We start from the raw sequence: 24,949 nt of genomic DNA, 5'->3' as shown, positions 1-24,949 counted from the left end.
GCCTTCTTGATGTAAGGCAACAATACTAATAGCTGCTACACTATGAAGTTGATTAAAAAGAAACAAAGAAGAACTTCCACTGCAAAATGGACAGACAAATGTGGGACATCAACATAATTTCACATTATACTATACTATACTATGGCAGTGACAAGAAATCTGACTACTAATCTGTCTGCCCTTCATAATATATAAGGTCATAATTCCATTATAAACATTGCATAAAAAAATATTTACATTAACTTTTGTGAGACTGTTTTTTTTTTTTTGTACATTTTAAGAATTTTTTCTGCAGTTCATTGTTGAAAAAGAATCTGTGAAAACGTTTTTATTTAATCTTCATTTTTTAAAAATGACTCTCGTTTCACTTTCTGCTTTTTGACTGACTGACATTTTGGCCTCAACATGATACGCAACCAAATTAAAGATCGAGTAAAAAGAATGTTCTCATCTGTTCATCTGACATTTTTATTGAATGTGTCTTAAAGCAACCAAGGGCTCTTTTAAAATCCTGCCAGAGTCACTTAAGGAAATCAGAGTGGGGGGTTTTGGAGCCTGCAGGGGTTCATTAGGAACAGACTGGTCCAACTTCCTCTGCCAGGGAGGAAAAGGAGAGCACAGAAATATGGGGAGAGAAATGAGGAGAGGTAACAACCAGAGAATCAGGGCTGGCAAATGGAGAGGGGAGGCTAAGTGGTGACCAGTCAGAAAACCCTATGAAAGACAGCAGAAAATAAAGTGAAACTAAAAAAGAGACACAAAAAACTGAAAAAAAAAAGACACGACAAGGAGCAAAGAGAGACAGCAAATGCTGCTGTGCAAGTTTTATTCTATGACAACATGACACCACAAATCAAACCAAGACATGATGACAAGTAACGAGACAACCGTCACCAGGATCACTGCCAGTATTCCTGTTACCTATTGGCTGGCACACTCTTAACGCCGCACTCTTTTCGTTGTGGCTGTCAAGCTGTGGAGTACTCTAAATGAAAACAGACCTCTTCCTTATTTTTCTTTTGTAGCAGAGGTGAGGTATGGTAGCTCGAAGTGGAGCTCTGTCCTCAATTCACAGAGGGACGCATTGTATACTTTCTTTCCATTGAGTGAAAGAGTTGTATAGTGTCTCTGTTCCTTTTTCCCTTTTTGCACTGGAAGGCATTCATCACCCACCTTCTGATAAATGGTTGTTGTATACAAAAAACACACATTGGTGCACACATAGCTTTACAAAGCTGCTTCCATTCAAGCCCGGTTCATAGCAGTGAGGATTTAGTGCCTCACCTGTGGCTGTGACACCAGAGAGAGGATTCTATTTAGAAAAATTCTCAGGAAACTTTATTTCAGAAGAATTTCAGACGTTGAAGCATCTGTGCTTGTATCCTTGTAGTGTCGCTGTGGATTATTTTGTGTGGATGCATGGTTCCCTTTTTTATATAGCTTTTTGGTGAACCTAATGCGCAGGGCTAGGAAATGGAGTCTTTGCAGTCGTTCAATGTTTTTTTATTAGTCTTTACTTTTTTTTAGACTTTGTTTTGGTCAATGTGGCCAACAACTGGCAGTATACTAAATAATCTGATTCCCTTAGATCCAAAGAGTCTGGTTGTGATATAAATGTTATCCTTAAACTTTGTTCCTAAACCTGCCAGTGAGGACAAGCCAGACATGTGTCCAGGTTAGAGATGGCAACTTCAAAGGTAGGAATGAGATTATTGAGTAGTAACTGAGACCGATTAAAAGATTTTAATAATCCCCAGCATTCTGGGAAAATATTTTGTGGACTGACTCAACAAAAAAGCAACTGTTTGAGAGTTTTTGGCTTACAGTAACACAGCATTTCAGAAATAAAGCATAGTGGTCGTGTGTATGTCTGTGGCTGCTGTTGCTCTTTCGGGACCTGGATGTTTTGTCATAATTGATGGAACAATGCGTTCTCCTCTCTTATAGAAAATCTTAAAGGAGAATGTCTGACCATCAGTTTGTGACCTTAAAAATGCTTAATTTTGTACGGTTGGACAACTATTGGAAACTAGTAAGTTAATTTCATCACTGCTCAATAAAAAGAAAAAAAAAATAAGGTAGTCAAAGTGTGGATTTTAAAATCAAATGAGATACTTACTGAGATCTTTAACAGGCTATTTCTGTTTTTCTCCCCTTAAACATTAATCATAATTTTAAAACATTTTTTATACTCAGATTATCTTTGACAATACATTTTGAGTAATTATCTAAAACATGTTTGTGTGGCAAGAAAGCAAAAAAAGAAAAAACCTTAAGGGGAAATGTACTTTTTCACAGTACTATGTTGTCTTTGGGGGTTAGGAGAAATAGATAAATAATTCAAACACTTTTGTTTTGCACTTGTAGAAAGAAATAACCGGATGTTTCTTTGAAATCTGTTTTCTTCATAGATTTTAATGGACAATAAAACCCTAAAGAGTTAAATTGCTTTACTATGTATTGAAATATCATTAGTGATTGGTTGTTGTGGTCCCGGTTTTCATAAGCATAAACAGTATTGCATGGTTTTCATAATGAAGTAAAGACTTAGGAAAAATTATTTTCACTCAAGAAAACAATCAACAAGAATACTGGACTGGTAACATTTCAGCTGGTTTCACGAAATATTAGTATCAATTTACATCTGTAAATGAGTCACAGGTAAAGTTAAAAATTCGATTTTTTTAAATTAGGAGATTAAAAATAGTTGAGCCTTAAAAAGAAAGAATTTGTTGATAACCTGATCAACTCCATGTACGTTTTGTTGGTTTGGATTACAGCAGCTGGATAGAAATAATGCCATCTGTTCCATACAAGTATCCTGGTGGTCACAGTGTGTGCGAGCTTTTGTGTTCGTCTTTAAAGACCTGTTGTGTAATAAAAGACATTCGTTAACAATTTTGACACATACTTACAAAAACTCCCACAACAAATGCACCACTATTAGAGCCATTGAAATCCTAATAATATCAAACCACCCACCCAAACTATTGTTCCCAAACAGAAAAAAATGGGATGCCAGGCAGAGACCTGACTTATCTGAACAATCAAGGTTTATCAACCCACGCCAGCCTTTCGATGGGCATCTGTTGCATTGTCATTTGAAGTCACCACATAGGAAGACACCATTCCAATTGCTGTTGCCAGTTCTTTCTTTGTTGCTCCTTTTGTTGTGTCATATAAGCCATTTCTCACCATGGGAGGAGACATAAAGGAAGCTAACAAAGAGAAAAATAATTCATTTGTTGTGTCAAGTATAATAACTGATATTTGAATACTTTACCCCGGTGCTTGGAATTGTTCTGTTGAGAAAGGTAAGCTGCTCTTGAAATATTCCCTGGATGATGCCAGCTTTTGTACCTAAAATCCCATGTGGCTTACTCTTTTCTTGCTCGGTTGAATCTTGCTGATTGCTTTTGACTGTAAATGATAGAGCCAAGCTGAGAAATTCTTTATTGCTGACAGAAATGTTAGTGGTGGCTATGCTATAGAGTCTGTTTTGAGCAAATTTAGGCTTTAGATTTTGGGGTCACTTATACAAACTGTTGTGTTCAAATACACAGACAGGTTCTTCTTCACGCTCATGTTTACACACATCATTACCAGACAAGATTTCTGCAGGAAAAGGCTAAACCGACTTTAAAGTGTCTCTCAAAGGGAAAGAGAAAAAAAAAAAAAAAACATCCTCAATCTCTGTCTGTCTGCTTGCTTCATTCCTCTTTCCTTTGCTCGTTGGAAGAGCTTTTTTCTTTTCAAACAAACCCACAGTCTGTTCCTGTAATTGCATACAATCCCTGTCTCTAGAATGTTACAGAAAGAAAGAACATTTTTTAAATGTCCCTTCTCTTCTTTGCTTGACAGATCAATCGAGCTCCGAGCTTTGGGACTGATCAGAAGCTTGATTACGATGTGAAGAAAGGGGTGCTGCTCAATGCTCTCGAACTCCTCAACATCAGGTATTGCTTTCTGCTGCAGTCATGTATGTGTGTATGCATGCAGATACACAAACATATTGTATTAAGAGGCCCATTAAAGTTCAAGTAAAGGCTTTTTTTAATGTTTAAAGATTTCAGTCAGTACTTACTTTGATGCTTGGTGGAGTTCAGAACCTTTTTGACATCTGATTTTAAAATGGTTGTGACTGTGGTAATGGTGTGAACAGTTGCACAACATAAGTCGTATTTGTAAATGGTTGTGTCTCAGTGATAAATGCAGGACACACCAGCTCCTTCTTGAGAAACATTCACATATCAACACTGAATCTCAGTTTCAATCAGTGGAAAAGAAAATTAACTTTTGCTGCACAAACAACAATTTATTTTTTAGCTAAGGGAAAAGTTAGGACACTTTTTGGGATTTTATGCCCATTCTAAGTAGACATGTATGAAGCATAAGTTAAAATATCTTAACTTAAATCTGACCATTCCTGGTTTTAACTTAACTTAAGTTAAGTAAAGATACTTACTTACTTCTTGGATGAAATTTCAACATTTGTTTATAATACTTTTTTGGGTATTATTAAAATTTATATTAAATATCAATGTGTCCTACACAAACACACAGGCTCTGACAAGGTTTCCTGTCAGTACTTTTTTTCACAGATCTGTACATAAGTCTTTTAAAATGGGAAGAAAACCTTAATTGCACATGTTGTCAGTGTGTGTGAGTCATGTCACTTTTAGCTGTAAGTTTATAATGTCTGTGACTTCTTTGTTTTTATGTTTTACTCATCTTTGTATATTTATTCAGCTTCCTGTGCTGCATTTCTGCTTGCTTTGTCTGCCTGTTTTGCTTACGTTTTCTCTTTTTGTGGTGTACTGTACTTCTGGATACATAGTGGTTTGTGTGTAATGTGTAGCGCATGTGTGTGTGTGTGTTCATAGGCATGCTTTTCTGTCCCCTGGCTACAGTGACTTTGTTCTCTGATTGATCACTGTACACAAGACCTCTAGATCTCTGCTCCCTTTGTTGCTTTCTCTCTGCATGTCCTCTTCTTGCTACCCTAAATATAGTCTCCCCCGCAGTAGTCATGCACATACAGAAACATAATGAAAACATATACTTAGGCACAGAATCATACAGGAGCATCTCAGTAAATAAGAGAATCATCAAAACATGAAGTTATTCTAATAATTAAATTCGCAAAGTGACATTTATATATCAAATAGATTCAACACACAGAATAATATATATTCCAAGAATTTATTTCCATTGATTTTGAGGTAATCACACTAATTAATAACCTAATTTATGATTTTACATAAAATCTATTAACACAATATTTTAACAGATAAATTTTATTGTCTATGCTGTCTTGGAAGACGACTAGTTTTCCACCAGACATTCTCCAAAAAGTGGATGAAATAGGGCAGAGTGCTGCATCCAAGCATATTAATAAAATGTTGAGTGGAAGGGAAAGGTGTCATTCAATAAAGGTGGACAAGCAACAGGGATAACAACAGCCTCACTCTGGAATTGATGAAATAATATACATATTTCTTCTAATTTATTGAAATGCAGAGATGGTCAAATTACTTGTTGTATAATAGATGTAGCTTGTTGAAAACTCTCTCAGCTGTGCTACCTGTCTTTCTGGAACTTCTGGTTGATGTGTTCCCAGTTCTCTGACAAAATTAGCTTTTATTTCATGATCGACAACATGTATTGAAAGCAAGCAAGAACACAGAGCATACATAGTATAAAGCCCTTTTGTTCTTGGAGTGAATGGGTGTCTTGCAGAACTTCAATCTATCTCTTAATATATGTACATTAGCTTTTCTGGCCAGAGGAAGTAGTTGTTGGTGTTTGCTTGACTCTTTGGTCTGTTTACAATGCAAACTGAGTCCAACTGGGATCAATTTAGACCCAATCGGGCGTGGACATTGATAGACGTCATTCCCCTTCACAGCACTCAATATTCAGTTTAAAGGGCCAGCGACTGAATTAAATAAATTTTTCTCTCTCGAAGCTGCAGTAACCTACTTGTTCATAATATTCCGTCTGATCCTGTTCCTCCAGTTGTTGTTTGGATTTTAGTTTGATTTTTTTTCTGAATATATTGTTTGAATTTTTTTAGAAGGAATATTTTTTTCTCAGTAATAATGAAGAGTAACCTCTTATCCAAACACCAAGCGGACAAATATTTTCAAACAATAATGGGTATTTTTTTTACTGTATAGACAAGAAAAGAATGATCAAACATCTATTATATGGGAAAAGTGTGAAAACAAAAAATAGAGCATAGAGGATTATTAAACAGTTGAGAGCTTTTCACTATGAGGAGTCTAAAAATCTAAACATTTTATTAATTGACTTGTTTTACTGTGGTTTAGGGCCAGTGATAAGAAAAGAAACCTGGCTCAGGAGAAGGCAGAAGCTCAGAGGCGGCTTTATGGTCATGGCTTCATGAGGAAACTTTCAGCTGCTTCCACGGACTGGGAGAAACAACGTCACACGCTGGAACGGAGAAGAGAGGAACTGGTATGGCACAAACGGGATATTACACCTTCAGCTGATCTGAATGTGTGCAGATTTTTTTTTATCATTCTTCCAGTCATGCATTATTCCTTCTGCAATGATTATTAAATGATGGTTCTCTTAATTGCTGACCACAGACCTGTGCAAGCAGCCTCTGTTGAGGTCATAAGCTGTATAAGGTGCTGCTCATTACCTATGGTCAAATGAAAATTATATCCCACTTTGACTTTTAGAGCCTGTATGGATGTATGAAAGTAGAGTTCATGCTTTGATTGATTATAAATTATAACTTCAGTGGCATCTGTAACCTCATTTTATCAAGCTAAGACTGCTGTAGCTTAATGTTTCTTTTCCTCTTTCTTCTACTGCGTCAAAATTTCAGCTTGCCTTCATGGGACAGCAATAATTTTGGTGAAATCTGTGCATTGCAAATCCCACGCTTTTCATACGCTTACGTGAATATATAATTTGTTTCATATAACCGCCTGCAAAATAACTAATTGGTTAAATTAGTTGCTGGAACACTATCAGATTGGTAACGCAATTTTAAAAGGCAGATCTTCCTTTGAATGCTCTGAGAATTAAACCAGCTTGATCTTTTATCTTTGCTAATGCCTGGGAGTCTTAGAATCTAGTAGTTTTTTTTGTAGTGCAAAGAATTTGGAGTATTCCATCAGCCTTAATGCATTATATAAAAAAATGTAAGAATATTGAGAAAGTTTTACACAAAGGAGAAACAAACATGGAGAATGGAAACAGTTGTGTCTCCTGTAGCTTGAACTCATTCAAGGAGAAAAACGATATGTCGAAATTTGAAACTGTTTAAAAAAAGCAGAGATATTGCCTCATTCTGGTTAATGTGGACAGGGAGCATCTGGAGCAAGAAAACATTTTCCAGACTTTCAACCCTACGAGACACTTGCAACAATGGACTTCTCAGTACCAACATGTTTACTGACATTTTGAAAAAATACCCATACAATAAAGCTGAATACAAAATGTTTTGTATAGGTTTTGCTTTTATTAAATCTAGGGCATAAACATGTTTGGATTACACCTTAATCTCTTTGGATTTAGTACTTTACAAATAAGCATGATTCATTTAAACTGCAAGGCACAAGCAACATACTAGTGAGCTGCAAATTTAGAAAAGGAAAAAGGTTGTAAGAACAAACTCAGTTCCACTTATTTCTCAGTGGATGTCAAAAGAGTCAAAGTTTTCTGAGACATGTGCACTGTTTAATTATTTTTCCTTTAAAATAGCGGAATCAGGGGCGCTTTTCTAATCTAGATGGGGAAAAGTGGCAGCCGCTAGTGCTTTAATGCCTCCCACCCTCTTTTGATTAGCCTTTTGATAGCCACAGCTGTAATCAGTGGGAATAAGGAGCGAAGGAGCAGAGGCGCTCTTTCAAAAAGGGCACCACCTCATCTTTGAGTGCTGTTTTGGCTGAAGAGTGAGCTCAGGTTGAGGTCTGCTGAAGGCTCATATCACTCAGCATTTAATGATACTGCGGCGCTAGTGGCAAAGTGGTCCCCACCTCTCCGCTTTTTGTCAATTTGACAAGCTTAGACGCACAATTACACATTTATAACATGCTAATGAGAGAGGGAAAGGGAGAACATATTATTAATTTATGGCAGTGACGTCTTTAATCCCTTTCCCTGTATTTTGCAAGACTTCGTTGTTTTTTTTCTGTTACTGAGTGAAATGTTTTCCTTTGTTTCTAGAAAGAACAACTTGCACAGGTTCGCAGGCAGGTTTCCAGGGAAGAACATGAAAATCAACATCTGGGGAATTACAGGTAAAGATGAGGCAAACAGCTGGGGAGAATGGGCTCTCCCTTCAGGAGCTCCACCCACTGTTTTTGTGCCAGCTTGCTCGCATTTACGAGGTAATCTGCACACTGCCAAACTCTTGGTAAAATAAATGTTGCTGCTGACAGAATGAAAAAAAGAACACCTATTGTTTTTGAGATTGCAGGAAACTAGAATAAACACAAGTTAAAATCAGAGAAAGGCAGAAAAGCAAAGGAATGGAGTCTCATATTGCTTCTCCTCTTTCCAAATTCTTACCCTTTGCCGCATCTTAGAAACACAGATTAGCAGGTAAACTTTGCTTGCTTGCTGTGAGCCATCTCATCCCTGCCCAACAATCCCTTTTTTTGCTCCCCTTCACCTCAAAACCCCCAGCTGGATCTCTGGAATACACAGAGCGTATCGATTTTCTAACCTCACAGATGGAGCAGATTCACCCTACAGCATGACTTAGTGAGTTCAAATTTACAACTTGGCCCATGTAAGCCATTTGCTCCTCTTTACTACTCATTTTATGCTTCGTTCTCCATACAGCACTTCAGCAACAACAGAATTTTATCTTTTTTATTGTCCTTCTCCCAATTTCTTACACAAAAACAGACACACTCACACGTCTTTCCGCCTCCAAAAGTCAAAGTAACTTCCTGACCGAGTCTTGGTCAGAGCGCTCCTCCAGGCCTGCATGAAGTGCTGTCATCTCTTTCCTTTTCCTCGACAGGCTGCCAGACAGTCAATCAGGCAGGCTGGAGCACCCCTAATAAAGACCTCTTAGCATTCAAATGGTGCCCCAGCGCGGCGCTGAACTCTGATTAACACACTGCTCCTCATTAGATGAGTTTGAGTAATGAACTCACTTACATTTGGCTATTAGATAAGATCTGTTTCAGGTACAGACCCTGTTACATCTGAGGAAGACCCAGCTGCTTGTTGCTAGCTCACTACCTTGTTAAGCAGCAGGAGTCATGAGACTTTAAAGGTGCTGTTAAACAGCAAACAAAGAAAGATTTTCTTAACGTCTCAAAAAAAGAAGTAGTTGTAGTTCTTCATTTCACTTAAGTGAGATCACACAGAGAGAAATCTAATCATCAACTCAATCAAGACATACGTATGTTCAGCTTTAAAAAGCCCAAGGTGTTCATATGGCCTGCTGAAGAAGTGACCATGAGCTTTTCGGTTAGATGAGGCTCTTTAACTATTGGCAAGTTCTAGCGTCTATTATGTCTATTGATTTTTTTTTTTTATGCGATGAGACCTTTTGATATTTTGTCGAGTGTGTCTTTGAAAAGAAGCAAAAGAATTAGGTCCATACACCTCTAAAGTATTATAACTGAAAGCAGTCCCTCACAAAAGGATTAATATGCCTTGAACTTTTTCATACTTCATCATATCACAACTACAAACTGCAATGTCTCTTTTATGCAACAGATTAATTCAAAGTACTGCATAACTGTGCAGTGGAAGGGAAAAGATACAAGGTTTTCTATATTTTTTACAAATAAAAACCTGTGACTCGTTCTGACTAGTTTATGAAACCAGCCTTCGCTGCAATTATACCCAAGTCTTTTGTTACGTCTCTACCAATTTTATACATGTACATACTGAAGTTTTGTCTAGTTTTATTTGCAAAATTTGCAAAATTGAATGAACATCATCTGTGAACAGAAATATTTGTTGTTGTGAAAATTTGTTGTTTTTTGCTTGGACTAGACCAGCATTTCCCAATTCCGGTCCTCAGGCCTCCCTGCTCTGCATGTTTTAGATGTGCCGCTATTCCAGAGCAGCTGATTCAAATGATTGCATGACCATCAAGTGCTGCAGAAACCTGTTGATCACCCATATATTCAATCCAGGTGTGTAGCAGAAGGGAAACACCTAAAACATGCAGGGCAGGGAGGCCTGAGGACCGGAATTGGGAAACTCCGGACTAGACCATTGCTCTCGACCAGTTTTCTGGTCTCACCATCCACAGTGGGCATGGTATTTTTTAGGTACAGGGCTTGTTTTCAGCTACCCATAGTATTTTGGATGGAAGTCAAAAAAAATTTGGCATCATCTGTCAAATCTCATCTGACAGGAGCACTTTCGATTTGCTGTTTGCTGTGGCCCCTACATGACTTGTGACAAACTGCTTTCTTTCTTTCCTTAAAAAAAAAGGCCAGATTTATAAGTAATGCCAATAATAGTTGCCTTATTGATAGATTATTTGACCTGTGCTCTGGATCCCTGCAACTCCTCCAGAGTTAGTAACCGTTTTATGACTGTTTCTCTTAACAATTCTCTCCTGGTATGTCTTGGTAGGCTTGGATTTGCTGTATATTGTTTAATGTAACAGATAGCACCTCAGACTATTATTTGAAGTGCTATGTGACACAACACAAAAACATGCAATGGGTATTATTTCTTTTGCAAGGCATTGTAGTTAGAAACATTTCACATTGAACTGTACGCAGAAAGGAGCTTAGTTAGTTGGCTCATATCAGGACCCAGAACTTAGCAGTTGCTTTATTTGAGCCGCAGTAATGTGGAATTGGGTCATCTTCTCAACAATATGGAAATCATGCACCCAGAACAGCTACACAGCATAAAATTATTAATTGCACATGGGGAGCAGTTAAAGTTTTAATGCTGAAACAGTTAACCTTTACTTGGCATTTTACTTGCACTAAAATCTACTATTCACACACTGAGATGTAAAAGCATCTCATAAGTACTTCTTTACCTATCAGTTCTCATATAAAAAAGTACATGATTTGGTTTTCCAAGAATGTTCTCTGCTTTAGACATTACCATCATGTCTGAATCGGGAAGGCCATCTAACAGAGTGGGATTTGGCTTCTGATAGGACTCTACCGATGCCAGAACATTCCCCTGCTTTTTGAACTTAAAGTACCCGATGCTTATTTTTCTTTAAAAGCTGACATTGTTTTGATTTGATGGCCAAAGCGATGACGAGGGTGGGTTTGGAGATGTATTTTGAGGATAACCAGGCAGAGGTTTACACATTGTTCTACTCCCTTTAGATCCATTATAAATGCTGGGGTTAGTTTAGTCTTTAGGGTGAAATTTTAAAGGGTGCGAACAGACGCATTTGTGCATATTGCAAAAAACAGAAACCCTCAAAAAACTGTGAAGTGTACTTCTGGGTGCAGAAAGCAGCTGCGTGAAAGCAGCGCTCTGTGTGAAAAGACTGATTAAATGAGAGTTTGGCTGTTTCGTGACTCAAGGTTGCCAGTAAAGCCTGTCTTTTTGTAATTTGTCTCTGCTTTCTTCTTCTCATTTTAATTTTGTTTTTCTTTCTCTTAGCATCCTGTAATCCTTTTCTATACCTATATTTTTTTGTCGGCTTACTGCATCCTCTTGTCTCTTGTTTTACATTTTTTTCTCAATTTTTCTCAAATATTTAGCTGTTCTGTCAGCATCTGTACTTTTTTTTTTTTTTTTACATTTTTTACTGTACTAAACCCTTGCTGCGAATTCTATCACTCGTCCTTTAACCTCACATGCCTCCTTTGCTTAACCCCACTCTGTCTCTCTACCTTTCCTTTCTCCTCTTTACCCTTTATCGCCCGACTCATTTCAACTGTCTCCCCTCAATGATAAGCCTTTTCCGTTACCTTCTATTTTAAATCTATTCTCATTTATTTAATTTTTATTTGCTCCTTTCTCACTCTCCTTGCCCCTCTCTCTCCCTGTCTCTGTGGCCTGCAGACGTATTTACCCCCCAGACGACAAGCTGCTGTTGGAAAAGTATGAAAGCCTGCTCTCGGCCGCCTTTCAGACCTTCCTCGCCGGGCGAGCTGCCTCACTTCAAAAGGAAATGAATAATCCTCTGAAACGAATGAAGGCACGTACATCAGTGGCAGACTGTCACGGACACACACACTCACACAAACACATGCTGTAGGAACCTGCAGAGATCCACACCTGAACACACACACACGCATAGCAGTCAGGCATCTGTGGGCAGGAAGCAGAGGAACATACACGCACATTTCTATTAAGATTCTGCCCACAGAGACGATTAGGGATGTGCAAATAATGCGGAGTATGTTGCAGTCCATAGTTTTTGTTAGGAAGTTTGACGATATACAGGAAGGCAGAGCAAAATACGTGCTTACTGTCATTCATACTGTCTCTTCACAAATATTTATTGTGTAGTCCATGATTTTAAAAAGGAAAATCAAATCCCACAGAACAATGTTATGTTTGGTTCTTTCTTCACTTCGACACCACTCACTCTTCCGTCGGTCCTCTTTCTGGATCTTTTGCTTTTCTTATGTCTTTCTGACAGCATCAGTTCTGAGTGAGTAACAGTTGCTTCCCACATATGTTTTATTTTCTTGCTGTATGTTAAAGAGTAAGACTTTGAACGTATAAGGACACATTTAACATGTTGAAATAAAAGTCCTATAACATGCTCTCAGAATTGGATAATTTCACAGGGCTAGGAAGTAATGTTTTCTTGTGCCAGAGGCTCATCTGTGGTTTTGAGTAATGCTGCTTTTGCCCAGGTGTGAAGTTGAAGTTATGATGATAAACAGAGCATTGAAACTGACTGAGAGCTCTATACGTTTTTTTAAATTATAAAAGGGGATATGAAAGAGAGTGCAGTAGGACAAAATGACAAGTAACTGAGAGAAATAGTAGCTTTTTTTTCCATTTTTCTGATCTGTAAAAACAACCTTTAAAAAACTTTACAAGAGACTTTAACAGCAGTTTTCTGTCATGCCTATGTGTTCAAGAATAGTAAAACAATGATGCTGAAAACTGAAGTGGGGAGCACTAAGCAGAAAAATAGAAGTACATTTAGAAGGCAGATACTTAAACTTAGGATTTTTAAGAAATGTATTGATGCAAGAAATTATTTTCACATCATCCATAAGGACATGTTGCAATTTTCATAGGAGTGAAAATTGCAACATGTCCTTTCAGAAAGGTCACTGTTTCTGACCTTTTGCCATTTTCTTCTCTAAAGACTATTGTGTGTGTGTTTTGATTTTTTTCTAAGAATGGTGTCACTGCAGAGGAACTTCATAAAGATATGAATCAAAGTTCAGGCTGAGTCGAAAAAGAACACATTTTTAATTTGGCCAGTACAGAGACAGGGATTTTGTTCAAAGCCAGAAGGAAGAGAGAGTCGCTCTGCAGCTTGCTATCTGCCACCACAATCATGTCTAACAACTGAACTGTCCTCATTAAGGGACACAGTGTGAAATACTAATCTGGGCTATTTATCAGAAAGAAGGAAGGTTCCTGAAGTTCAGTCTGATAATGATCGGCACAAACGTAGTGCATTTCATGCTGATGCAGATATGCCTTTTTGCATCGTGTGTCGCCTGCTTTCAATTTGTTTTCCATACATCACATTTAATAACAAATGTAATCATATGGTATTTTATTACCATATAATCAGAAGACCAAAGGTTCCTTTGCAACATAATCACTTCCGGAAAACACTGTTTCTGTGAAATAGTGTGAGAACTGCAGCTTACACCGTAGCTGAAGTGTTCTAAAAAAAGGCATATAAACTCATTTGTTTTCGTGTTTTCGCTTATGGAAAAGTATGGAGAAAGACAAAAATGTTTGGAAAAATCAGTTCTGTTTCCAGATGCCTTTATATTACTAATTACAATGCAGACGAGCAGATCTTTTGTCATATAGATTATATTTGGCAGATGCTCACTTGAGTGCACCTTTTGGCAGCATAAAGAGCTGGTATTGTTTGTGAGAAGGCAATTTGCAGTGAGCTTAGTTCCATTGAAAACTAAAAAATTGTGTTTTTATGTGGATGACAAGGTTTATCAAAACATAAAATGCCTTTAATTAACTTTTTACAGCTAAATGCCTTATTTTGGGAATTTTAGTATAATATTATGAAGTTATTCAGTGGCAACTATACCTCCTTCTCTTTGTTTTATTATTAACACTGAAAGCACTGTTTCTCTGAAATAGTATGAGAACTGTAGCTTCGTAGCTTACACCGTAACTGAAGTGTAGGTACAGTGTAAGCTGGTAGCTACACTTCCAGCTACCAGCTTACACCGTAGCTACACTTCAGTGGTAAGTCTTTCCACTTACCACTTACTATGGTAAGTGGTAAGACCACTTCCCATTACCATTAGTAATAGTGGTCTTACCATTACTAATGGTAAGACCACTTACCATTAATGGTCTCTCTTACCAGTAATGGTAAGAGAGACCATTAGTGCTTTAGATGTCGTTATAAGTTATTTTGTCACTGTGGTTCTTTGGGATCCCTAACACTTCCAAACCCTTTCCAGACTCATAGGAAATCACTTGTTTATAATCTTCCTAAATTTCTTAATTTACTGGCATGATATGTTGCATTTCAGTTTCTGTCTCTGTTGTTTTTATTTTAAGATTAGCTAATGCTCTTAACTGTTATTGATCTGTAATTTCACGAGTCATCTTGAAATGACTCGGGAAATTTCAAATACTCACAGATATTTGAAATTAAACAAATACCTGTGAGTAATGACAACTAATTCACAATATAGAAACGGAGGAGGTACAAGTATATTTTCACATAGGGCGAAGTTGGTTTGGATACCTTTAATCTCTAAATAAATTAAATCATTTGAAAACTATTTACTTATCTTTGTCTGTTAAAATTTATTGATGATCTGAAGCGTTGAAGTGTGAAGAAACCTAAAGAGATCTAAGGTAAATACTTTTTCAGTGCACTGTTTTTAGAATTTGGTTGTACTTGGTTAGCAAAAGGGGCCAGGAAATTTAATTAGAAATCAGAAGATTGAAATTAGAGAAGTATTGAATTTTGAAATGGAAAATCATGGGGACTCTGAACTTAGTTTGTTAGACATTGGCATTTGTAGATATCAAGTTGACCACAATTAAGCATCAATTTACCAATGTACAGTGTGTATATATATATATATCCATCCATTTTCTAAAACCTTTGTCCCTAGTGGGGTCAGGAGGAGTGCTGGTGCCTATCTCCAGCTAACGTTTCGGGTGAGAGGCAGGGTCACCTTGGACAGGTCGCCAGTATATATATATATATATATATATATAAGTTTATTTATTTTTTTATTGTTGTTTTTCCTAAAAAAGTCATCACTGGTCCTGTCTAGGGTCGTTCTTTCATTGCGAGCAAACAATCGATGTTTCTGTCTGACAGTTTTTGGACCCACAACACTTGTTTGCTGGCTTTGTGAGCTTCTCACGGCCACGAATTGAAAAAAAGTCACGGACTGTCACACTATCAAAGAAGCCAGAGTCTGTGTTGTATTCCTAGAAATAAAAAAAAAACATTGATTGACTGCAGAGCACCCTCTTGCTTTCAGCTTGCTGTGCCAGAGACGTTTCAGCAATGAGTTACACTGTTTTCCACAGAGTTTGCATCACCCTTCTCCACACTTCCATTACAGTTAGGTTGAAAGGTATGCATCAGATTATTAGCTCTGTTGTTGGCTATATATCTTTTCCACTCCTCAGACGATGTCTTTCTATTCCTTCACTTTTAGGAATAATGAAAATGAGAAACAGGATGTTGTCAGAGCAGCCTGTGGTTTTCTGTCAGAAACTTAAAAAAAGCATGTAAACACGCAGTCTTAGCAAACGTGAATCCAACGTTTCCAAGAGGCAAGTACAGCAAATGCAGCAGTTAAGCATGGATATTAAAACAGCTCAATTTGGCCAATTTTTTAAACTAAAGATAAATCTGATGTGAAAGTAGGTTTTATTGTACAATGAATATTCACTCTAAATTTAAATGGATTTTCTTTTCAATGTTGTTGCTCTCACAAATAACTGGAGCACGATGATGCTGTTTGCAGTTCAGGGTTACCTGAGTTTAGAAAGAAAAGCAAGGCAAGTTAATTTGTATTACACATTTCAGTAACAAGACAATTCTAAGTGCTTTACATGAAGAAAACAAAAAGTGAGTATGTTATAGTGTTGTATATTGTATAAAGGAATGAAAAGCTTGAGTATAGACATAAATGTATTTTTTGTTTTTTAGATAATAAAAAAAGTAAATGAAGGGAACTAGGAATCTAAAGGAAACAAATTGCTATAAACGCATGATGAAGGTTTAAAAAGCATACATATGAGGTGATCAGCATTAGTATTACGCATCCCAGCTGCCTTTGTGGACAACCCTTGATTTGCATAAATTTTCTGCTTGATATTAGGATTTAAGATCATTGTGTATTTGTGTTGTTTAGCCTTAATTTCAGCACCTCTTGGCATCCTCAGCTGCTGCTCATTTAGTTATTGCTCCAGTATTTCATTCTCCCAGTGCTATAGCAGAACTTCTTGTTTCTTCCTCTTCTTTTATGCCATCATGGTTCTATTATTCTCCTGATTCTCTTGATGGTCTTCTTTTGGTTTTCAATCTTCATGGGATTTTGCCAACCTCATTCCTGAGCTTTTGTTCTGTACCACAGAAAAATATGTTAGAACGTTAAAAGCAAGCATCACTTTGTGATTTACAAATATTATTAATTGATGTTAAATTTTACTTTATACAGAATTCTTAATATGTGCAGTGAGACAAATTCAGACAAAGGGCAAGTCTATCTTTTCATGAAATAGATATAGTATAAGTGATTACAAGAAATAAGTTATTTCCAATAGAAAATTAAAACCAGCTAAAATTAAGAGAAAATAAATAACTTTTACTTCATGTGTAATTTCTGCATATATGTCAAGTTGGGTTTTCTCCTTTGCTGTAAAAACATGTCAAAACATTGGTGTAATCCACTTGCTGGTATTTAACAAGGTAATGGGCCTCCAGTGATTTTTAAACCACAGTGGGTGGGGAAAGTTTTCACCTCATAAAAGCTTATTGAGTTGGCAGCAGATTTTTATTGCCTGTAATTTGTAAATAATTCCACAAAGCAAGGCAAAGTAACATTTTCCCTATAATAATTACTACATTGTAAAAAGTTAAAAGTTTAGTTCCTGGCTTTTCAAGGCTGCTTAAAAAACCATTTAGTGCTGCAAAGCTACAGGAGGCGGCCTCATTTTTAGAATGGGTTCCCACAATGTGTTAGTTTATTACGTTTTATTACATTAGAGGGAGTCTGTTGGGGTGATTTACTGTTGGCATACAGTAGGCATCAGTAGTGCAGATCATACTATGCAATCTGAAAATATCAGTACATACAACATGGTTCAAATCTACCTTAAAAAAATAATCCTGGTCTTGGACCTACCTCAAATAAATGATTATTATTATTATTATTATTTTGTCATCGTAGCATAATTTCACTGCATACTGTTTTGAAAAATCTCGACTTCTATTTGAGATTATTTTATTTTGAGGAAGAACATTAGAAAAATGTGTTTTCAATCAACTTCTGCTATTTCTCTAGAAGAATGTTTTCTTACTTTGGTTGTCAAGGCACACTGCCCTGCATGTTTTAGATGTTTATCTGCTTTGACACACTTGATGGAGACAACAAAAGCCTGTTGATTGGCCATCAATTTGAAATCAGCTATGCTGGAGCAGGGAAACATCTAAAACATGCTGGGCAGTGTGGCTTCAAGACCATGGTTGAAAAACATGGCTCTAGACAAAATGTATGGAACGCTTTTGTTCAATTTCTCTTCTATTTTTTTAGGGTGATCGGTTAATTAGAATCACTGGCATGTAGTCTATGGTTTTCTGTTTCATTGGCTTCTGGACAATTGGGAGGAACCAAACATATCCTGTTTGGTTCACAGTAAGAAGAATTAGGTTTAAAAAAATCTCAAAATTACCTTAGAGCAAAGAGTGCCAACCTGGGTTTACCAAGTCTCCATAGCAACCTTAAGACACTATCTACATGCCAACCAGTTATTTAGGAACAACACCACAAAAAACTCTCTTTTTTACTATTAAAAATATAAATATGTAGTTTGCTCAATTCTTCTGGGGCTTTAACTGGAGACATGTGCATTAGTCAAATAAGGCTAAATAAAGCAGGAGGACTCAAGACTTTCCTTGTACACAGATCACTCTGTTTATATACTCTAACCATGGAAAGCTAGGAGATAACTAATAATAGCTTAGTGACAAAAAGTTGTTTTGTCAGGAGGGCTATCAAAGTCTGTGCTACCAGTGATTGTGTTGGATTTTATTCCTTGTTAACTGCATCCAAGTATTTTTTAAATTATTTTTACTTCATGTTATTACTGTAAGGCCTCTTGCACGTTTTACCAGGAGTGTCAATAGAGATGGCCCGCAGAACAACTAAAAATAAATGCATAAAAAAAGTAAAGCATGTTTCCAAAATGAATCAACTCCGGTTGGTCTCCAATTCTATTCTGACTTTCTTTAATTAATTCAGTTTATTTAACTCAATTTTTTTTTTTACGCAGTGCCAATTTGCAACAAACATTTTCTCAAGGCACTTTACAGAAAAAAGTCAATTCAATCCAAACATATAGATAAATTAGAAGTCATGGACAGATTGAAAGTGAATCCACATATGAAACATATGACATTTAAGCCATCTGTGTCCAGAATGGCATGTCCCACCATCCAAGCTTTCACACACTCAAAAGTATTAATTCTACCAGAATGAATCCAGTGAGCCAGCGGCCAGCTGACAATCACATTGGATTTGAGCAGCAAGTGGAAGCCTGTTATTTCCCTGCCTTAAACAACATTGATAATCTTTGCCTGCATTTCAACAGCTGCCAACCGGCACCAGGCTTGTGCATGCTGGTGAAGGCCATGAAGCTCCTCTTTTTATTAATTCTCTCTCAATGAGCTCAGCTCAGCGAAGAATCAGTGTATCTTTTCCAATCTCCCCAGACAAGGCGCATATATAAAAGTGTGAAGTTTAGGTTTTTCTTTACTTTTACATTAATTGAAGAATTTGACAATCCAGAGACATGTCAAATCATAATTATTACTCTATAAGTGTATCCAAAAGATGAAACTATCCTGACTAATGAGTTTTTTAAAATGTGTTTAACTGATCTAAACTGAGCTGCCTGTATGTATTAACGTGCAGGAAGAAGATATACTGGATCTCCTGGAACGATGTGAGCTGGATGACGAGAAGCTGACGGGCAAATCCTCCAGGCAACGAGGCCCAAAGGTGGGTGAAAGGGAGAGAGGTTGGGAGACACTGAGCACAGAGTGCATAGGGTCCAGATGCCTCATGGGACCTTCAAAAAAGACGAGTGCCAGAGAGAAAGGGATGGAGGTAGTCAGATGCCTGGAGCTAACCCTCTGAGAAAGCACATCGGACGTGATTCAGAAAAATAAAGGTGGTGGTGATGAGGATTGAGGGGAATGGGGGTTGTGGCTGTCTAGCAGCTTTGGAAAGAAAGAAAGGAATCAGAAAGAGGCCCAAAGAAGGGACCCAACTCCCTAAGGGGACAGCTGTCAGCCTGTTTCACCTACGCTCCCCCAGTTGCACCCCCTTGCTATCCTTCTCTCTGTCTATCATTCTCTTCTTTTTCCTCTCTGTCACATCCACCTGTAAGCCCCTTCAATTTCCTGCGACAGCACATTACTCCCTCTATCAACTTGCTCCACTCTCCTCCGTTCACCTCTCCATCCCTCTCTCTTTTGGGTGCGTGTACATCATCCCTCATTCCAGGGCTAAATTGACTGGAACACTTGAGGAGTGTGTTAGGGACCAGACGTTGAAGTTCAGCCCTTACATTTGTGAGGCCCGAGCCAGAATGAGAACTTGTTCAGACACAATCACTGTTGTCCAAATTAATTTTGGACCCGTCAGCTTCAATGTTGCAGAACGTATGGAGAGAGACATCGGTAACAGGGAAGTAAAGTGCTGTGACGGATAGATTCCCTCTCGAGGGTGAGTTGCTTACAAGCCATCTGGTGGAGCTGAACTAAGCAGAATGTGAAAGCGCGATGAGTGGAGTTAGATAGGATTTTGAAGGAAAGACATGGCACTGATGTTTTTGTCAGCGAAGGAAATGTTAAGGCAGACGGGACAGGAAGTTGAGAAAAAGAATGGCAGGGAGGTTTATAAGCCTTTTTAATTGCTTTTTGTCTCCAAATCCTAATTTTGATCTACTGTTCTTACGCTTGTGATTGATACTCTCTTTCCCTACCCTACTGCTTGGTTCCTTGTTCAGAATGATTGCTATTCTCACCAAAATTTCATCTTATTTTTAGTGTCTGATCTCTCATTTTTGTCTCTCTTTTCACTGATGAGGGACTGTCTCTCCATTCATGCTTTTCATCTAGTCTCCATATCCAAAATCATTGCCTTTCTGAGTTCATTTCCACCTCTGTTTGCGTATTCTGTCCCTCCTCTGTGCTTCTATTCATTCCTTTCTGCTGCCACTGCTGAGATTCACCTTGTTCCTCTCTTTATATCTCACCTTATCAATCTGATGTTCCAATCTTCCCTTGTTATTCTCTTCTCATGTATTTAATCTCTCTCTGTCTCTAGCCTCCTCTATCACTCACCCACACGACTACCCAGCGGTGACTCTTTCAGACCCATGATCACTTCCTGCTTATTAATTTGGGTGGCCTTACAGCAATGCCAGACCCGAACACTGAATAACAGATGAAGAAAAGCTTTATCAATGTCCTCATTGTGTCCCCCTTTCAAAATGGGAGATATATAATTAACATTAAACTTAAAACTTCTGTTTACTTCTTTACATTGTGAGCTCAATGTAAAGCTCATGCTTTACATGAGCTTTACATGCACCGTCATAGAGATGAGAAGGTGAAAATATCTAAGGTAATATTTTGTTAAGAAAACTCTCCATGTTATCAAAAGCTCTCATGTACTCAACATTTTATCCATTTATTTGAAGAATAGAAGGAAAATAACAACTGTTGAAGAATGAATAAGAGCTTCTACCTTAACATTGCTCTTTTATATACATGTAAATTGCTAGAACATTTCAGTTATTAGTGGTTGCACTGATTCTATGAGTAAAATCTTCTAACACAGGTAAAACCTTCCACTCTTGCGTCCTTATGAGTCCAAGTTGGACTCCAACTTGAGGAGTTCAGACTTCCATATTTTTCCCTTAAGACTGATAGTAAATAAGTTTGAACACCTGATGGCTGGAGTTGGAGTATGTGGCTTTAATCCGTATGACGAGGAGCTTTGCCATGCAAGGTCCTGAAAGTTACAGTTGTAACTGGTCGCCACACTAACTGAACCCCTTTGCTTCAACCTTTTTTTTTTAACAAAGCTTATATAGTCATGAAGCATGTATCTATGCTCAGCATGGACAGGACCAAGCCACTGACTAGAACTTGTGTGGCAACCTCATTGCTGGGACAGACACATTTTCCAATGCCGAAGTATATTTGGTGGCTATTTAGCTTGCCATGCAGGCTTTAGCGACAAAACAGTGAGGCAGCACTTGCTGGTCTGCAAGTTCATGAAGAGTACATTACTGCTCAGAGAACAGTGGTCATATCCTTAACCTAAAGTTTTCACAACTGTCATTATGGAAGGAGGACTTCCATAATTAAGTCCTCATTTTTTCTTGGTACTCTTTGAGACCATGCTATTAAAGTAAACAACCAATAGTGGTCTTATAAGCAGATTGCTCCAACTGTCCTAAACTATGGATTTCCATTGCTCTTTTTTACATTTTCCCTTCCACTTAAGAGATATGCACTACTTTGTATGATGCTGTCACAGGAAATCCTACAGAAATACTTTCAGGTTTGTGGTTGTCATGGGACATAATGTGGAACATTTGAATTGTTGTCTCTTGAAAGTCAGTGTTGTAATGGTGTGTCTGGTAACTTATTTGTCAAGATTAATGACTTTGTCCAATGCATGTTCATTGTTATATTCTGCTGTTATGTGTAGAGTATGTGCTGAGCACCTGTTTCTTTGTTGTTCCCAGCCCTTGACCGCCATGCCGGAATGCAGCCAGACACCAAGAAGCCAACGACCAGACTACCTGGCTGACTTCTCCAGTGGCAGCAGCGAAGATAATTCATGCTCCTCGTCCAATGAAGAAGAGGAAGAGGAGACAAGAAAAACAGAAGAAGTGGGAATTAAAGAAAAGAGAGGCGAGAAGAAGGTCTCCTATGATCTCAGTGAAATCAAGGAGAAAAGCGTGGCTGAGCGCTCAGGTAGGGCAAAGGGTGTGGGACTGCCTTATTAGAAAGGCAGAGTGTGACATTTGATTGCAAGGTTCTTGTTTTTTTTGTCTGTTTGCCAACATAAAAAAGAAATAGCAGTTACCATGAACAATAGAGGCCTAGAGAAACATAAAAGAAATATTGGCAGATGAGGCAATTAAAAATTTATTGAGGCTAATCAAAACTCTGGATGATTGAACTAAAGCTTTATGCAGGTAAACAAATATTATTAAAAAATAATGTTCACTGTTTTTGTCAAAACTGAAAAATTAAGTGTTGATATTAATTTGAAAATAAAAATCTAAGTTATTAATTAGACTGGGCTAATTAAGTTAAAAATCAGTTTTTCTGGTACAAATGGTGGAAATAAGTGAGCCAGTATTTCTACAGCAGACAGCAGACAGTATAAATCAATAGTTAGACTGTTTACGTTTTGGCCTGATTACGAGAGTCATGTTAAAGGTGAAAAAAGATGACTTGAGGTCAGTGATCCTAGATAGGCTACAGACTTTACAATTGGACTAACTGTACAATGTACAACTTTTAAAATGTCTCTAACTCTGTTAAAAATATAACTTTACTGCAAATATCTTCACCTCAGTGAAGCAGTTTACATAAGTCATTAAATGACCTGACCTATAAACACTTAACAGGTAGAATGAATAAATAAAAGTTTCTGAAACAAGGTTGTCAAAGCACTCTGCTGGATAATCGAAACACCTTTGCAAACTATTCCTTATTTTTTGTTTTCTCTCATAAAACGCTTTTTAAGAGTAATAAAGACAAAATACTTCCTTTCACGCTTTTAAAAAATTTAGTCATCCAAGGCAACAACAATTTTTTAAGTGGAAGTGACTAACTGCCAGTATACACTCATTTGCCATTTTAATAAGTACACCTGTGCAGTTGATAGCATTCTGTCTAATCATATGACAGCAGCTGAATGAAGCATGGAGAATGAGAAAAAAGGGAGTTTTAAGTGACTTTGAACAAACATGAACATTGTTTTCAAATGCTGATCTACTAGGGTTTTCACTCACAACCATCTCTCAAAATATTGCCACTGAGTGGCAGTCATGCTGATAAAAATACCTTTATGACATCAGAGGTCAAAGGAGAATCATCAGATTGGTTCAAAGTGTAGAAAAGGAACAATGGCTCAAATAACCACAGGTTGTGAAAACAATAATGATAGAATTTACACAGGCTCTCCAAAATGTTACAAAAACACATTGGAAAAAGATGTACTTGGTTCAATGTCAGCCCCAGCATTTAGATGTTCAGGTCATGATATGGGAAAACCCCCCCGAAAATATGAATTCATTCTGCTATCAACAGTTTAGCCTGATGAGGGAATGGGGGACGTCTTCTTGGCTCACTTTGGGCACATTATTGCCAGCTAAGCAAAGTTTAAACTCTACTGCATATTTTTGCTGACCATGCCCATCTGTTTATGACCACAAAGTGCCTATCTTCTCAAAGTGATTTCTTGAATATTATAATGAGTTGTGATCTGGTTCTCAGCCCAGTTGAGCAACTTTGGGACATTATGGATTTAAAGCTGATAAAACTATAGCAACTGCTTGACGCTATTATGTCAATGCGGTAAAAAAAAGTTCTGATGAGTGTTTCCGACACTAAGTCTGTGACACAAAATATTGAGAAGTTTTGAAGAAAATATTGGGTCAAATCTGGTACTAGTATGGTGTACCCAAGGTTTAATGTGAGGTTTTATGGATTGAGACTAACTGTCTAGTGGTTTTAAAATGTGGTAGAGAGAAATTCAAATTTGCACATACTTTAAAATGAATGTGATACATTCATATACAGCTTTGTGTCATACACTTGTGCTATTTCTTACTTTCTACATAGCAATAAATTTACTGATGCATAACAGTACTATAGATATGACTTCATATCTACTCTATCACTAAAATACATGCCAAACTCTACTGTTCTTTTTTAATTGTACCATCATGAATTTTACCATCAAAGCCTATAAGATGGGTTGTGAGGATTCAGTTGTAGTTACTGGTTATTTTTGAGGATTTCTCTCTGATATTTTATTCCAGTGAGTATTTTATTACAGATGGATGGACTCCAAACTGTTTGGAAATAACCTTTTGACTTTTCCTTGATTGATTGGCAGAAACTCACAAAGTTCATGTCTTAGATTTCCCCTCTGTGGAACAAACTTCTATCATGTCTGACTTTTTAAGAAAGATTTTTCAGACACCTAAAGGTTTGGGTCAAAACTGACTGGTATCTGAAACACTTCACAGTTTTTCCCACCTTGACCACAGAAACTAATTCCATCTGAGAATGGTGGTATTATTTTGTTGATGCTGAGTACAAGGAGACCAGAATAGAGTTCAGTCAGATCTGGATGTTTCCTTTGGAAGAAAAAGCTGTAACCTTGTAAGCCTGCTTCATAGTTCAGATATAAGGTGAATAAAACTAATGGTTGTCTGTCCATTTGTAACACAACCGGTTTTTATATATGAAAAAATAACTGCTCATTCAGTATTGCGTCTGGTCTCTTAGCAGCCTCCTTGACCAGTTATCATCTTGTCTTTT

General features: G+C 37.4%; 1 protein-coding gene across 5 annotated transcripts in view; it reads left to right on the top strand.

Moving 5' to 3' along the window:
- ttll7 (tubulin tyrosine ligase like 7) overlaps positions 1-24,949 on the top strand; it is an 88,036-nt gene that overhangs the window by 37,234 nt on the left and 25,853 nt on the right. For all 5 annotated transcript variants that reach the window (XM_023339716.1, XM_023339717.1, XM_023339715.1 and 2 more), the window contains 6 exons: positions 3,862-3,956; positions 6,333-6,480; positions 8,206-8,279; positions 12,001-12,136; positions 19,281-19,367; positions 22,132-22,363. In XM_023339716.1, the coding sequence (XP_023195484.1) occupies positions 3,862-3,956; positions 6,333-6,480; positions 8,206-8,279; positions 12,001-12,136; positions 19,281-19,367; positions 22,132-22,363 (772 nt within the window). The remainder of the gene's footprint in view (positions 1-3,861; positions 3,957-6,332; positions 6,481-8,205; positions 8,280-12,000; positions 12,137-19,280; positions 19,368-22,131; positions 22,364-24,949) is intronic.

Source organism: Xiphophorus maculatus, chromosome 9 (genome assembly GCF_002775205.1).
Source record: "Xiphophorus maculatus strain JP 163 A chromosome 9, X_maculatus-5.0-male, whole genome shotgun sequence".
NCBI lineage: Eukaryota > Metazoa > Chordata > Actinopteri > Cyprinodontiformes > Poeciliidae > Xiphophorus > Xiphophorus maculatus.
The sequence above is the reverse complement of the archived record's forward strand: the minus strand, read 5'-3'. Positions and strand labels throughout refer to the sequence as shown.